The sequence below is a fragment of the Amblyraja radiata genome, chromosome 39 (assembly GCF_010909765.2).
Source record: "Amblyraja radiata isolate CabotCenter1 chromosome 39, sAmbRad1.1.pri, whole genome shotgun sequence".
Taxonomy (NCBI): Eukaryota; Metazoa; Chordata; class Chondrichthyes; order Rajiformes; family Rajidae; genus Amblyraja; species Amblyraja radiata.
The window spans coordinates 8,836,766-8,853,910 of NC_045994.1; the positions used below are offsets into that span (position 1 = coordinate 8,836,766).

The window sequence follows — 17,145 nt, forward strand, 5'->3', positions numbered from 1 at the left end:
TGTGCTAAAGTAATCCAAATTGTAGCTTTCCTGCCAGCTACGACTTGATGATTTTTTATAAATTAGATCAGGCAGGAAGAAGATTGATGAGATGACTTTCCCAACCTCAAAACGTCCCAAAGCCCATTATAATGAATGAAGTATTTCTGAGGTGTTGATAGAAATTCTCAAGTTTTGAATCAGAATGTTGTTAGTCCATTCCAGCGAGCAGAGTCAAAACTGAGACAATTGTAATGCCATATTGGAGGAATACTGCACTGCCAGAGGTGCTGTTTTTCAGATGAACCATTTAAAAGAGAACATATCTACTCTTGTCAGGTAAGGGATCCCTTGGTTGTATTTTGAGGATGAACAAGGTTCTCTGTAGAAACAAACAACTACAGATGCTGGTTAATACACAAAAGGACATTAAGTGCTGGAGTAACTTAGGCAGCATCTCTGGAGAACATGGATCGGCGATGTTTCGGGGTCTGGAAATGTCACTTACCCATGTTATCCAGAAATGCTGTTTGACCTGCAGAGTCACCACAGCACTTTGTGTTCTTAAGAGAGTTCATTGTATTGTCCTCAGAACTAGTTATTTCTCAAACGTCACTCAAATAGATTATCACTTTGCTGCTTATAGACCTTGTTTTGTGTTGATTGACTACCAGGTAGCAAACAATAGTAGGCCTCTGGTCCCTCAAACTTGCTTTGCCATTCAACAAGATCACAATGATCCAACCTTGGCCCACTTCACCATTTCCCCTACCCCCCGCTCCCTTGTATCTAAATCTCTGCTTACATCTCAAATCTATTTTGAATCTATTCAATAACTTTGCCTTCATGGATTCCAAAGATTCACAAACCTTTAGAGAAAATTAATTCCCCTCATTCTATCTGAAATTGATGACCCCTTATTCTGAAGCTATGCCTCTAATGCTGGATATCTCTCCCAAAAGAACCATCCTCTCAGCATCCGGTGTATGTAATGGCTCAGGTGTGTTTAAATGCCTCCTTAATGCAGGTATAAGAGAGCTCTCAGCACCTAGTCTTTCATCCAGTCTTTCCATCACCTTTGGAAACATTTATTGCTGTTTATCAACATGAGGACCAATGTTGTGCCAATGAAAGTCAAAGAAGCCATTATGAGATTGAGAAACAAGAATAAAACTGTCAGACATCAGCCAAACCTTAGGCGTACCAAAATCAACTGCTTGGAACATCATTAAGAAGAAAGAGAGCACTGGTGAGCTTACTAATCGCAAAGGGACTGTGAGGCCAAGGAAGACCTCCACAGCTGATGACAGAAGAATTCTCTCTATAATAAAGAAAAATCCCCAAACACCTGTTTGACAGATCAGAAACTCTCTTCGGGAGTCAGGTGTGGATTTGTCAATGACCACTGTCGGCAGAAGACTTTATGAACAGAAATACAGAGGCTACACTGCAAAATGAAAACCATTGGTTAGCCGCAAAAATAGGATGTCCGGGTTACAGTTTGCCAAGAAGTACTTAAAGAGCAACCACAGATCTGGAAAAAGGTCGTGTGGACAGATGAGACTAAGATTAACTTATATCAGAGTGATGGCAAGAGTAAAGTGTGGAGGAGAGAAGGAACTGCCCAAGATCCAAAGCATACCACCTCATCTGTGAAACATGGTGGTGAGGGTGTTATGGCCTGGGCATGTATGGCTGTTGAAGGTACTGGCTCACTTATCTTCATTGATGATACAACTGCTGATGGTAGGAGCATAATGAATTCTGAAGTGCACGTCCGATCTGCTCAAGTTCAAACAAATGACTCAAAACTCATTGGCCGGCAGTTCATTCTACAGCAAGGCAATGATCCCAAACATACTGCTAAAGCAACAAAGGAGTTTTTCAAAGCTAAAAATGCTCAATTTTTCAGTGGCCAAGTCAATCACCCGACCTGAACCCATTTGAGCATGCCTTTCATATGCTGAAGAGAAAACTGAAAGGGACTAGCCTCCAAAACAAGCATAAGCTAAAGATGGCTGCAATACAGGCCTGGCAGAGCATCACCAGAGATGACACCCAGCAACTGGTGATGTCCATGAATCGCAGACTTCAAGCAGTCATTGCATGCAAAGGATATGCAACAAAATACTAACCATGACTACTTTCATTTACATGACATTGCTGGGTCCCATTGTCACCCGAAATGGGGAGACTATAATAATAATAATGGATGGGATTTATATAGCGCCTTTCTAATACTCAAGGCGCTTTACATCGCATTATTCATTCACTCCTCAGTCACACTCGGTGGTGGTAAGCTACTTCTGTAGCCACAGCTGCCCTGGGGCAGACTGACGGAAGCGTGGCTGCCATTCTGCGCCTACGGCCCCTCCGACCACCACCAATCACTCACACACATTCACACAAACCCAGCTGTAATTTCTACGTGGTGAAACCAAAGTGTATAAAAATAGCCTTTATTAAAGTCAGACAATGTGCACTTTAACCACAATAGATTTTTTTTCTATTACAAATCTCAAATTGTGGAGTGCAGAGGAAAATAAATAAATGATAGATCTTTGTCCCAATCATTATGGAGGGCACTGTATTTTTCAAGCAATTGACTTAACCTAACAATACTGTGAAATGCACTGAGGTAATATTGTATCATTTTATTGCCCCCAGGAATCTATTATGTCATGTCTGCAATTCAGGGCACGTCCACCTTGTAGTTCAACTACTTAAGGCATTTGATAATTGAAGCATCCTTGGACTATAGTAAAGTATATGCCAGAAGTATATCACACCACCACGCACCAAATCCCCACTGCATCTTCACTAATGGAATCACACTACAGCAGGAGGTCATATAACTCATTAAGCCCGCACTGGCTCAGTAAAAGTGATACATTTAATCTTATTTTGCTTGCTCTTGCTCTTGCTCTATTAATCACTAACAGATTTTTCTTCAAATGTTCAAACTCTTTTTTTCAAAAAGGACTCTTGTACTCTGCTGCCACCATTACCAGCTCATTCAGTGGCACAACAAGCAGTAGAAACATGGAACTGCAGATGCTGACTTACAAAAAGAAAGAGATACAAATGCTGGAGTAACTCCGCAGGTCAAGCAGCATCCCTGGAGAACGTGGATAGGTGATGATTTGTATCGGGATCCTTCAGACTGATTGTGGGGCCAGGGAAGAAAGCTCGGAGGACAAAGTGTTGCAGTTAGTAGGTGAACACAGGTTGATAGGCAGGTGGTTGGGCAAAGGCCAGAGATGGGAAAGAAGGGTGTGAGACAAAAAGATTGAAAGCCAGATGAAGGAATGTAGTTGCATGGGGATGCTGAGACATGGGTGCAAATCTAGGTGGGGGAAGGGAAGATGTGTGGGAGAGAAATGGGAGGAGGGGCTTGTTAGAAGTTACTTAAAATTGGAGAATTTAATCAGGCACGGAAATCGCTATCAAAACATGGGGGGTAGGGCACAATTTCTCGGCCGTGGGCCCTGACTTGGTTGGTGAACAACTCCGAACTCCAGCAACAGCAGCTTCGTCAGCCCCGAATCGTGGGGGCTACAACATCGGGAGCCTCGATAGCCTTGACCCAGCAATTTGACCTCGGGGCGGTGGAAGATCCCGCGGCTGGCTGCTCTGGGCCGGGCGATGAAAAGCCCCGTGAACGGGCCGATTCTTTGCTCCACCACGACGTCTCCCTCCTCCAATCATCGCGTTCTATCCTCAGTCCCACCCCCTACTTCCACCTCTGACCGACACCTCCCTCCTCCAATCATTGCGCTGAATCATCATGTCCCGCCCCCGTTGCCTGCTGACCGATGACTCTCTCGTCCAATCGGCGCCCTCGATCATCAGTCCCGCGGAAAGCGGAGATTTTTTATAGCTTTTTTTATACCGAGTTTTAAAATCCGGATTACAAAGCATGGGGGAGGGGATCGTTCCCCCACCTCTCAAAACATGGGGGGAAGGGACGTGTGGCCCCTGTCCCCCTCCACTGGGATTTCCGCCTCTGAATTTAATGACATAGCGACTTCTGTCCAATGAGCCTCTCAACTGGGGTGGGGGATTGCAATCTTCACGTGGTCCACCCTGTTTCGACGAATGCAATCAACCTGCCGTGCACAATCAGAAGATCAAACAGAACAAGTTGTCTTACAACTTTAGGCTGTGCACTTACACAAGAAGAAGAAGCCTCTCAACTAATGCAACACTTGGGGCCTGCTTCACGTCCGCAGAAAAATCCAATGGCTGAAGAGTATTTAATTTCTCAATGAAGAATTCACTCGGATGTATGGATTTAATGTTGAGGCTCTTACTCAATTTGAAATGTAGGCCCTGCACTTCAACCCTTACCCAAAGGAGGTGAATTTGGAAGTTAACGTTTTCACCATCTCCGTGCTTCCCTCCCACACTATTTTCCCCAATCCTCCCCACTCCCAGAAATAAAATTAACTGCTGGAGAAACACAGCTGGTCAGGCAGCATCAGCTTCAGTTTAGTTTATTGTCACGTGTTCCGAGGTACAGTGAAAAGCTTTTCTTGCGTGCTATCCAGTCAGCAAATGACAACGCATGATTACAATTGGGCCATTTACAGTGTATAGATACATGATAAGGGAATAACGTTTAGTGTAAGGTAACGCCAACAAAGTCCGATCAAGGATAGTCTAAGGGTCACCAAGGAGGTAGATGGTAGTTCAGCACTGCATCCATCAGTGGAGAAAAATGTTACATGTATGACTATGCTGTATGACTCCATAGGCAGGTGGGACTAGTGTAGGTGGGGCATGATGGTCGGCGTAGGCAAGTAGGGCCGAAGGGCCTGTTTCCATGCTGTATGACGCTTTGACTGAATGGACAGGCAATGTTTTGGGTCGTGATCTTTCTTCAAGCTCCACCAAGTTCAGAATGTCTACTCCCTTCAATCCGCTGTAAATAGAAAACATAATTTCTCAAGTGAATCTAACATTTCCTTTTTCATCTGCTGCCCATTTATGAATTGATCATCCATGCGACAGAAATTTCTGCCGTCATTCTTAAATTTACTCCTGCGTTCTTCTGTTCCAACTTCTGCTGCCTCCAAAGACTGATGGCAGGTGGATGGCTCTGAAATGGAGAAAGGTGGATCAAAGCGTTGAGTAGCTGATAAATTTCTGGTCCCATCCAATTGTCGTGAAAAGCTAGTGGACTCTTGTTTAAAGAAATATTCAGAAAAAATTAGGGATCATAGGCTGTTACATTCTGGAATTCTGAAAAACGTAACTGCCTATGTTTTCTTGATGTAGCAAGGACCTGCAGATGCTGGTTTATACTGAAGATAGGCACAAAGTGCTGGAATAACTCTGGGGGTCAGGCAGCGTCTCTGGAGAAGGGTCCCGACAAACCATCACCCATCCTTTTTCTCCATAGTTGCTGCCTGGCCCGCAGAGTTACACTTTGTGTCTGTCTAAGGTTTTCTTAGTGTTCTCTTAGGAGGATTGTACTCAACTCCCTACCAGCAAGGCTATCGTCTATATATGACGCACTGCCATTTCACCAGAATGGTGCCTTCTAGGTCTGGAGGTCTAGGAATGAGTGAGTTCTCCCTGATATCTGCAATGATTTATGAAGTTGATAAGATTTAACAGAGAGAAACTCAGTTATTTGGTTGGGCAGACGAGAACAAGAGCTGATAAACTTTAAACAAGATGTAGCACTGCTGCCGGGCACGTTAGTCACAAAATGTTAATAGAACTCTTTACTTCAAAGCTAGAATGGTGCATAAGGGAAGTGGGGGGAAAAAATAGAAAAAAACTATTTTGTTTAGGCAAGTTTATTAAAGAATGTGAAATCAAACGGTCTAAGATTGTAAACACCTCACAGCTCCATATAATCTAGAGTTGTTCCTAGATTTTTTATAGTGGCTTAGTTTGAGAATCTTTTTACTCTGTGAAACCTTGAGTCTGTTTCAGTCACATCTTTCATGGGTGAAAAGCCCAAATGCTCCAGTTTTTCTCATACCCGAGTCCTCTGCTGCCTGAGATCAGACTTGTGGTACTTCTCAAAACCGTGTCTGGGGATTGGACATCTCTCTCGTGTCTTGTTTGACCCTCATTGAAGCAGTGCATAAGGTACCCAACTTGAAATTCCCCCCACCCACGCCTGGTCAGATGTGGGAACTTGTAAAAAAAACATGTGACCTCACGAGGGTTTACTCTAAAAGTGAACCACCAGAGTCTCCAGAGCTTACAGCTTGCTGTTTGTTCCGTTCAATCTGTGCACTTTCTTATTATAAAACTGCCCTCATGACCTGACTGCTGCCTCTCCCTCTCCCTCTCCCTCTCCCTCTCCCTCTCCCTCTCCCTCTCCCTCTCCCTCTCCCTCTCCCTCTCCCTCTCCTCTCTCTCTATCTCTCTATCTCTCCCTCCCTCCCCTCTCTCTCTCTCTCCTTCCCTCCCTCCCTCTCCCCCTCTCTCTCTCTCTCTCTCTCTCTCTCTCTCTCTCTCTCTCTCTCCCTCCCTCTCTCCTTCCCTCCCTCCCCCCTCTCTCTTTCTCTCTCCCTCTCCCTCTCCCTCCCTCCCCCCCTCTCTCTCTCTCTCCCTCCCTCCCTCTCTCTCCTTCCCTCCCTCCCTCCCCCTCCCTCTCCCCCCCCCTCCCTCTCCCTCCCTCCCCCTCTCCCTCCCTCCCCCTCCCTCTCTCTCTCTCTCTCCCTCCCTCCCTCCCCCTCCCTCTCTCTTTCTCTCTCCCTCTCTCTCCAACTTCAAGATAAGAGCAGTTTTTTTCACTGTTAAGGTTTGACCTAAATACTTCATTGGCAGTCTTCGTTTTATTTTTAATAAATCTTAATAAAACCACTTTTTGTAAACAATGAAGTCGGTCAGAGTGACTGACCTTATCAAACATTTGTGGGCAAGGCGAGGAAGGGAGCATCAGTGCGAGGGAATTTTTTGAAGATGTGATTAGATTACCCGGTGCCTTTCTGGATATGGGACTGGTGTGGGTGAAGTTCACAAGCCAATAACAGCTGTGTTACTCACTGCAGCCCACAATGCCATTAGTCAGGAGCTGGAAACAAGCTGAGCAGTGTAAGTGTGTGGGATGAAGGTGTTTGACCCAAATTGACAAAAGGTAAGTTGGGTTGACACTGAAGAGATTTGTCTCTGTGGCATGAAATAAATGGTCGCACTGCCGAGAGAGAAATATAGTGGCATGTTTTTTGGAAGCTTCTCAATGTGTGTTATTGACCATTCAAGGCCGGGCATCCATCAATTTGTTGCTTATAAATAGGTGCTTGCGTTACATGATGGTAATTTGTACATTGTGGCATTGTACAGTCTTAGAATAAAGGGCAGGTCATTTAAGACTGAAGTCAGAAAATACTTTTTCATCCAGAGAGTTGTGAATTTATGGAATTCCCTGCCACAGAGGGCAGTGGAGGCCAAATCACTGGATGGATTTAAGAGAGAGTTAGATAGAGCTCTAGGGGCTAGTGGAGTCAAGGGATATGGGGAGAAGGCAGGCACGGGTTATTGATAGGGGACGATCAGCCATGATCACAATGAATGGCGGTGCTGACTCGAAGGGCCGAATGGCCTCCTACTGCACCTATTTTCTATGTTACTTTTGGTACAGTAGCAGCATTTAAAAGACAGGTAGGCAGTGTATGGATATTTTAGAGGGATATGGACCAAACATGGACTAGCGTAGATGGGGTAGCTTGATCGGCACTGTGGCAAATTGGGCCACAGGGCCTGTTTTCATGCTGTATGGCTCTATGACGTGTGTGTGCACACACTTCAACTACAAATAGGGACCCGGCATGGGGGAGCCGCTGAGGACATAGAGGAAGCCGGTGTGGAGATGGCCACCGATAGTGAAGAGAGACCACTGGGACTACATTGAGCACTGTTACATTATCATAATCATAATAGTACTTTATTAGCCAAGTATGTTTTGCAACATACGAGGAATTAGATTTGCCATACAATCATACCACTAAAGAGCAACAAGACACACAAATAATGTTTTAACATGAACATCTACCACAGCGACTCACCCACATTCCTCACTGTGATGGAAGGCAAAAAAAGTTCAATCTTCTCCCCTTCTTTGTTTCTCCGTGGTCAGGGCACTCGAATCTTCTGTTGACGCGACCATCTTGTCTCCCGGCGGTTGTGCATTCCGCGTCGGTGCGATCAAGCTCCCGCATCGGGGGGATCTCAGCTCCCCCGCGCTGGGCGATCAGACCCCGGGTCGGGGCTAGTTGAACCTCTTGCGACTTTGGAGCTTCCCGACTTCAGTCTCTACCCGAGACTGCGAGCCCCTCGATGTTGAAATCCGCAAGCCATGGCTGGAGCACCGATCCCAGGCAAGGGATCGCAGGCTCCGGTGGTAAGTCCACGGCCCCGCGGTGGGGCTCAAAGTCAATCTCGAGCAAAGCCACCAACTTCATGATGTTAGGCCGCAGGGCGACCGGAGATACGATCCGGAAAACAATCGCATCTCCGGCAAGGTAGGAGACTGAAAATAGTTTCCCCGACCCCCTCCCCCACACCCACATAAAACAAACCAGAGAACATTAAAACATACTTTTAAAACCCACTAAAAATAACAAGGAAGATGAAAAGACAGACAGACCGTTAGCGAGGCTGACGGCGCCACCCTATACTCTGCGTATGGTATGGAAAACAAAGAATGTTATCACATGTCATAAAGAATTCAATTCAATTCTATTCTGTTCCATTCAGCAATACACATGTGTGCATGTCCATTGACACTGTACTATCTTATGTAGCCTTGGATTTCTAGAAGTGGGAGAAATAAGAACAGATTTAAACACCTGGCCCCTGTCTTAATGCAAGTAGCTCCTGCAGGTGGTTCAAGCATTTGGTGAGCATGTTCTTGCCCTGGCCCTCCGCCTCTAGCTTAGTGTGGAATGACCTCCTCCTGTCACCTCTCCAGAGACCAAGCAAGATCTGGTGGGAAACGTAAAACAGATGGTGAAATACTGCCAATATGTGGAGCAGACCACTATTATAAACATCCCCCGTGGGCTTGTGAGACTCTGGACATTCAGGGAAGCTTCCGTTACCAGCCGAGTTCCTGTCGGTGGTGTCCGCATAACGTGCGATTGTAGGGAAGAATAGGGATGTAAAAAAATGTAAAATATCAGTAATAGATTTGGGGCAATTAAAGTTGTTGTCTTGTGAACTGATGGCATCTCACGGGATTGAGCACACACGGCTCCAGATTCAGGGACAGTTTCCTCCCAGCTGTTATCAGGCAACTGAACCATCCTACCAACAACTAGAGAGCAGTCCTGAACAACTATCTATCTCATTGGAGACCCTCGGATTATATTGATTCATCTTGCACTCATTCCCTTTATTATATTTCTGTGCACTGTGCATGGCTCAATTGTCCTCATGCTTTGTTTTTCCGCTGACTGGTGAGCTTGCACCAAAAGCGTTTCACTGTACCTCGGTACACGTGACAATAATCTAAACTTAAAACTAAAACTAGTTTCAAGCTATGAAACCTGAACAAAGACTGTTTGAGTTGGGCATAGTTAGGGTTATGCAGCCTTAACGCCCCATTGAATCTGTCCAACCAACAAGCGCCCGTTACCTATTCATTAAAGGGTGCCGGCTTCGCTGGCTGAGCCATCCCTTGTACTCCTGAAGAAGGTAGTGGTGAGCCGCCATTCTTGAACTGCTTGCAGTCCTTAAAGTGCGATATATATGCACAATGTGTGTGGGGAGAGTGTTTCCAGAATTTTGACCTATGCGACGGTGAAAGAATGGCGATATATTTCCGAGTCAGGATGGTAATTGTGTGGCTTGGAGGGCAACATCTCGGTGGTGGTCTTCCTATAGTTTAGCTGCTTTTGTCCTTCTACTTGGTAGAAGGTGTTCACTTGGAAGATGCCGTCTAACGATTCTAATCCTAGAGTAATTTTAATTCTTCCCTCGGAGGCGCATCTGGTAGCGTAATTGCCTCTCAATGCCAGGGACCCGGGTACGACCCTGACTGCAGATACCGTTTGTGTGTGTTTCCTCTGGGTGCTCCAGTTTCCTTCCACATCCCAATTACATGCAGGTTTGTAGGTTGGTAGGCCTCAGTAAATTGCCCTGAAGGTGTAGGGAATGGGTGCAAAAGTGGGATAACATAGAACTCGTGGAAAGGGTGATCGATAGTGGGCATGGACTCAATGGCCCAAAGGCCCTGTATCCATGCTCTATATTTCAATTAATTAATCAATTTGCATTCAAATCCTTTCAGTTACTACCGCACATTTTAATGGCCAATTATGCTACTAATATGTTAGCTCCTGTGACTTGGGAAGTAACATGAGCAACCGGAGAAAGTGCAAGCAATCTCATGGAAAGCACTCACCAAAGACAGCTGTGAGGCAGCAAGCAACCAGTAGAGCACTACCTGTAAGACAGTCATGCATTTGACTGCTTGAAAGCTCATGTTGGGTATTGGGAATAAGATGAAAGTGTTGTGAATTCCATTATTTTCGAACCTCAAGTTTTGAAGTTCTCAACACTTGGGAGAAAAGAGAAAATTCTTGGAGATCATATTGCTATCTTTGCCGTGATCTGAAGGCAGCAGGCACATGGGGTTTAAACTGATTGCTTTTATTGGGTTGGTTCAAAAACCACTAAGTGTCAATTTGGCAGAATCTAATAAAACATTCAACTTTTGTTTACCAGAAAAAAACCTGACTCCAATCCAAATGTATCTCTGCTACTTTAATGAAAGTCTTAAAGCCAGATATCCAGATTAAATAATTGCCTCATGTGACATGCAATGATAATCAATATAACTCTTTTAAAATCAGGAATATAAGTTGAACCCCCTCTTTCCTCAGCCAAGCTAGTCACAGAAGTGATCTCTGTTGCAGCCTGCAATTTCCTGTTGGCGAGAAACTGTGTGAATAAAAATTTGAAAAACAAACAGAAAACAGCAGATCTTTTCACATTTCTCGAGTCCTCTGCAAACCACTGACTTTCTGTCCTGGCCCAAGCCTGTGTATGTTCAGGGTTTTTCTGTCAACTGATGGCAACTCCCACAAACCGATGTTTAGGAGCTTTCTAAGTGCAATCAAGTGTAGGGCTTGTTTCGAAATTCACTTCTAACCCAAAGCTGCTTTCAGTTGAAGGCATGAATTAGTGTGGTGTCCTTTTGAAAGGAGTTTGTTTTGGAAAGCAAAATATTTTCAATATTGTTCATCTTAAAAATATGTAGTGAACCTTATCCACAAATAAGCTTGAATGCTAAATGAATCAGCAAACCTATAACTAATGAATGAAAATGCACTGAAAGCAGTTGCGGACCAGGCAGCATCTGTGGAGATGGTTGACTTTCACTAGATAGAGTGTGAGGTGCAACAGATTTTAGGTAAGTACCGAGTCTGGGAATTGCAGAAAAGGGAAGGTCTGCCATCAAAATCGTTTTTGTTTGTTTAATTTAGAGATACAGCGAGGAAATGGCCTTGGCCCGCTAAGTCCGTGCCAACCAGCGATCACCCCGTACACTAGCATTATCCTGCACACTAGAGACAATTCACAATCCTTACCGAAGCCAATTAACCTACAAATATGTAAGTCTTTGGAGCAAAGATCCTATAGCGGAGCAAGATAGATCACTCCTGCTAAATGCAATGCGCTGACGTGTAGTACGCAACGGAACGGAACGTGGGCCTTTTATTCATCCATTTCAGTAACCAGACCCGACCCGACCCGACTCGCAGTGTAATCAACGTTGCGGGGGAACAGTTTGTGTTAATAAATTTAAATCCTGAAAATGAGGAGAAGATTTTAACCAAATAACTTTTATTTTTACGAGGATGTTTCCGTAACCGGCTTCCGTCTCCGCACTAGTATCCTATAGGATCTTTGGTGCGGATACGGAAGTCGGTTACGGAAATGGGGCCTAAAATTACCCATGAATCTGCCCATGACCGTACTACGTCTTTTTCGGCGAGTGCACTATCTTGCTCCGATCCGCTATAGGATCTTTGCTTTGGAGTGTGGGAGGAAACCAGAGCACCCTAGGAAAATCCACGCAGTCACGAGGAAACAGTACAGACAGCATCCAAAGTCAGGATTGAACCAGGGTCTCTGGCGTTATAAGGCAGTGACTCTACTGCTGTGCCACTGTGCTGCCCACTAGAGCTACCCGCAAAGGCATCCTCCCTGCTAAACAATAGCAGGGAGGATATTGGAAAGCTAAAGGAAGATGGTGATGGGACATAAGTTGAAGCTGAGGCGATCGAAGCCTGTGGAAAAAACAGAATCAATCTCTGACTGGGTTTTCAGAGGGCATTGCTGGCAAAGTATTAGGTTATTTCAAACTAAGTAGATTGCAATGACATAGGTTGAGTATTTAAAACTTCACCCCCTGTGAGGAACATTATATTGAAGTAAATGAATGAATTTCAAAGTGAGTAAGCAACATGCTGATGCATTTAGTTCTAGTCTGCGAGTGAATTTCAGGCAATATAGCTTAATTTTGTTGCCTTGCTGGGTTGAAAAATCTTCCACGTGTCTGAAGATATTTTTATAACTTAATGAATAGAATATGTCTGTACAGAGCCCCCATATTTGTTTTTTTTTGTGATGGTACACAAAATTAGAGCTCTTTCTTTTGACTGTCTGTCTAGACCAACTAATTTCTCGTCCAGATTTGTTTGTCAATAGAGTCAACCATTGATTTATGAGTACTGTTCCTTCAGCAAATGCCAAGTGACTACTAATTTTGAGAAGCCCGCAGTTAGCAGCTTGCCGCCTCAAAATGAATAGGATAATGTTTTCTGCACGATTTCAATTTAAGTCATCATGTGCTCAGAAGTAAACTACACTGATATTAATCACTGCATCTGAAAAATCATAATACATTCACATCCAAATGTCTGGTTCCAGCCTGACCGTGTGGAGTCTTCGTATATTTCTTAAATACTAATTGCATCCATTGCTCTAGATGTCAGCTGATGAGACCAACGGTGAGACCAAGTGTAGGCTTGGCGATCGTTTCGCCGAACACCTCCGCTCGGTCCGCATTAACCAACCTGATCTCCCGGTGGCTCAGCACTTCAACTCCCCCTCCCATTCCGAATCCAACCTTTCTGTACTGGGCCTCCTCCATGACCAGAGCGAGCACCACCGGAAATTGGAGGAGCAGCACCTCATATTCCGCTTGGGCAGTCTGCACCCTAGTGGCATAAACATTGACTTCTCCAATTTCCAGTAGCCCTTGCTTGCCTCCTCCCCTTCTCAGCTCTCCCTCAGTCCTCGGGCTCCTCCTCTTCCTTTCTCCTTTCTTCTCCCCGCCCCCCCCACCCTACATCAGTCTGAAGAAGGGTTTCGGCCCGAAACGTTGCCTATTTCCTTCGCTCCATAGATGCTGCTGCACCCGCTGAATTTCTCCAGCACTTTTGTCTATCTTCGATTTTCCAGCATCTGCAGTTCCTTCTTAAATACTAATGGAGGGACTGGTTATTCTGTGAAGAAGGCCCAAGGCATGTGAGGCCATTTGGCCTCTGATCGTGGCAACATGTTCATGCTTAATAGGCAATTCCGTGACCATTATATGCAAGTAATCCAGTCCATGTAATTCATTCTTCCACCTCATTGGGGTTTGTGGAGTTTTAAGTGAGTTGTGACATCTTGGTCACCATTACCCTGGGAAGTCGTTTTAGTTTATTGAGGTACAGTGAAAAGCTTTTTCCTCCGTGCTATCCAGTCAGCGGAAAGACTATTCATGATTACAATCAAGCTGTCCACAGTGTACAGATACAGCATAAAGGAAACAGTGTTTGGTGTAAGATAGAATCCGATTAAAAATCTCATGTGTGTGTTCAGAATAACTGCCCTATTGTCAAGTTTGCATCATGATCCTGTGCCCATGTAGGTTTTAGCTGGAGAGCTCTGGTTTCCTCTCACATGTCAAAGGCATGCAAATTGACAAGTTAATTAGGATCTCTAAATTGTGCTCCCAGTGTAGGTCAAATGTAGGCGGCACGGTGGCGCAGCGGCAGAGTTGCTGCCTTATAGCACTTGCAGCGCCGGAGACCCGGGTTCAATCCTGACTATGGGTGCTGTCTGTACGGAGTTTGTATGTTCTCCCCGTGACTTGCGTGGGTTTTCTCCGAGATCCTCGGTTTCCTCCCAACACTCCAAAGATGTACAGGTTTGTAGGTTAATTGGCTTGGTTTGTATACATGGTATAAGAGTAAATTGTCCCTAGTGTGTGTAGGATCGTGTTAATGTGCAGGAATCACTGGTCGGCACGGACTAGGTGGGCCGAAGGGCCTGTTTCCACACGGTATCTTTAAACTAAGAAAATCTGGAGAGGCGTGTTGGGCTGCACTTGATGGGGATTAGCATTGATGGTGCCTGATGGTTGGTATGGACAGGGTTGGGGCAAGCGGCCTGCTTCTCCTGTTGCATGACTCTGTGACTCAAACAACATTCTGTAAAAAAACATTATCACGCAGCTTTTTGCGAAAACTTGCTGTGTATAAAATGGGTTCCGCTTTTTCTACATTGCAAAAGTTAATTCATTTTGGAAATAGCTAATTGATTGTAAAGCAGTTGCGGAAGTCATGAAAGGTGTTGCGTGAATACAAATCTTTCTCAGCCGGTGGGGTACCACTCAGTACTCAAATATGAGTCCGCTAGCTCAAAGCTAGATTGTGTGCACCTGGCTAGAGGCAGAAGGACCATGTGGTCAGTCCAAAGTTGTGGCATTGTTTAGTTTAGTTTAGAGATACAGTGCAGAAACGGGCCCTTCGGCCCACTGAGTCCGCACTGACCAGCGATCCCTAACACTAACACTATCCCACACACACTAGGGACAATTTACATTTATACCAAGCCAATTAACCTACAAACCTATACATCTTTGGAGTGTGGGGGGAATCCTAAGATCTCAGAAAACCCACGTCGGTCACGAGGAGAATGTACAAACTGTCCAGACAGCACCCCTGGTCAGGATTGAACCGGGGTCTCTGGCGCTGGCAGGCTGTAGCTCTACCGCTAGGCTACATCGCCGCCTGCTAATTATATTATGAAATCTGAAGTGCATTCTGTTTTACGTCGATCTCACCACCTGTTTGTGTTTCTTTTTGCAGGTCGTATACTACACAGAGATGTCCAAGATATTTGGAGACCTCACTAGCCAAATTGACCAGCAGGGTATCAGTGATGAAGAACGACAGAAGGAGAATGAAGCCAAGCTCAATGAGCTGCGGGCTCTGTCTATTGTGGCAGATGACTGAATCTTAAAAGTTGTACATGAACTGAATACTGATTCCACACTGGCTTCAGACTCTGACGTTCAGATTAATCCAATCAATGTGTAGGTGGGAAATCATTTGAGAAACTGGTGAAATGTGGAATGTCTTTGGACAATGATCTAGAAATCCTACATTTTTTTTCCTGTTACCCCCCCTTTGTGTCTTTACGGTTTAGAGGGATGTGGGCCAAACGCGGGCAGGTGGGACGTGTAGATGGGGCATCCTGGTCAGCATGGGCAAGTTGGGCTGAAGGGCCTGTTTCCATGCTTTGTGACTCTAAAGGGCCTGTCCCACTTGGCGATTTTATTTGGCGACTGTCGGCGTCATTGACTGACGTATCAGGGCCGCCGAAATATTTTGAACATTTCAAAATCCAGCGGCGACTAAAAAAATGTTGAAAAAAATGTTGAAAAAATGTCAATATGTCATCACGCCGTGACTTTTTCAGTGACCTGATACATCAGTGAATGATACCGGCAGTTGCTGAAAATAATCACCCGTGGGACAGGCCCTTAAGCCAAAGAATGCTGAGAAATATCTCTTTTATCAGTCCTCGGTTTGACATAGAGTGAAGGGTTCACATTCACTCTCATTGTTACAAAGTGCCTGGACTTCAGTCACTGCCCTTCCTGAAAAACAGGTTTAGGTTTTGGAAGGAACGGATCCACCTTTCCATCCCATGGAAGTTTGGTAAGAACAATGTTTGGGGGAAAATAATATAAGTGGGACAATTGGCACAACTGTTGGAGATTAAACAAATCATGGAAGCCATGGACCTTCTTAACATGAAGCTGAGGTATTCCAGTGTGATATTCCCCTCAAACACAGACCTGAACAGTTTAACAGGGAAAAGCAGATTATATACAGCTTTAAAAAAATATATATATAAACCCTGAGTTTAGAAAATATGATCAAGAGGAGCTCCCTCAAATCTGCTCCTTCGTTTATTAAGACCATAATGTCTTAACTTCATTTTTGTGCCTGATTCCATAAGCCTGGATTCCACCTTAATTCAAAGTTCTTTGTGCCTTAGTCTTGAAACCTCACACTCCGATGCTCCAAAAGTTCACAGCCCTCTGATAGGAGAAATTATTCCTCCTGGTCCCAGTTGGTGATGCTGCATCCTGAGATTCAGACTCCTGCATCAGAAGAGATGTCCACTCGATCTTTATCTCCAAAAAAGGTCTACAGTTTATTGTCTACAGTTTAGCTAATGAACAGCAGTCTCAAAGAGACTGCTGTTCATTAGCTAAACTGTAGACAATATTGGTCCAGTCTGTTTAAACTTTTGTATTAGGAAGATCCTCTCATCCCACCATTCTATCAAACATCTGCAGAACCACCACAAAGTCCAAACAACCTTCTTTCCTGAATAAGGGGACTGACTGTAGCTTTATGTAGTCTGTGAGCGTGGTCTCTGGCAAAAACGTGCAGTTGTGGCAAGACTTCCCCACTTGAATTTTCCCTGCAATCAGGGCTCATCCTTCTCTTTTCCTTCCTCATTATTTGCATCTTTACACATTAATGTAGTGTTTCTAGAATGAATCTGACAAAACCTTTCTGAACACTAATATTTAATGTCTTCCACTTATTTCAATAATGTTCTGCATTTTTCTTCTTCTGACCATAGTTGCACGTTTCACCTCTCGATATTCCATTTGCGATATCATTACGCACTCATTTAAATCTGTCTATATCCCTTTGCATAGCCACATACAGCACAGAAACAAACCAAGTACCTATCTATACTATTCCCATTCACTAGCGCTTGGTCCATTGCCTCCTAAGCCTTGGTGATTCAGGTGCCCATCTAGATACTTAAATGTTATGCGAGCACCTATTTCCACTGCTCACGTTCTGATTCCAGACACCCTCTCGGTGAAAACAT

General features: G+C 44.6%; 1 protein-coding gene across 1 annotated transcript in view; it reads left to right on the plus strand.

The window, feature by feature from the left end:
• The window catches only part of bin3 (bridging integrator 3), a 103,414-nt gene extending 87,883 nt beyond the window's left edge, over positions 1-15,531 (plus strand). Inside the window, exon 9 of the mRNA XM_033013982.1 lies at positions 15,093-15,531. Within this exon, the coding sequence (XP_032869873.1) occupies positions 15,093-15,239 (147 nt within the window). The 3' untranslated portion in view covers positions 15,240-15,531. The remainder of the gene's footprint in view (positions 1-15,092) is intronic.
• Positions 15,532-17,145: the final 1,614 nt, after the last annotated feature.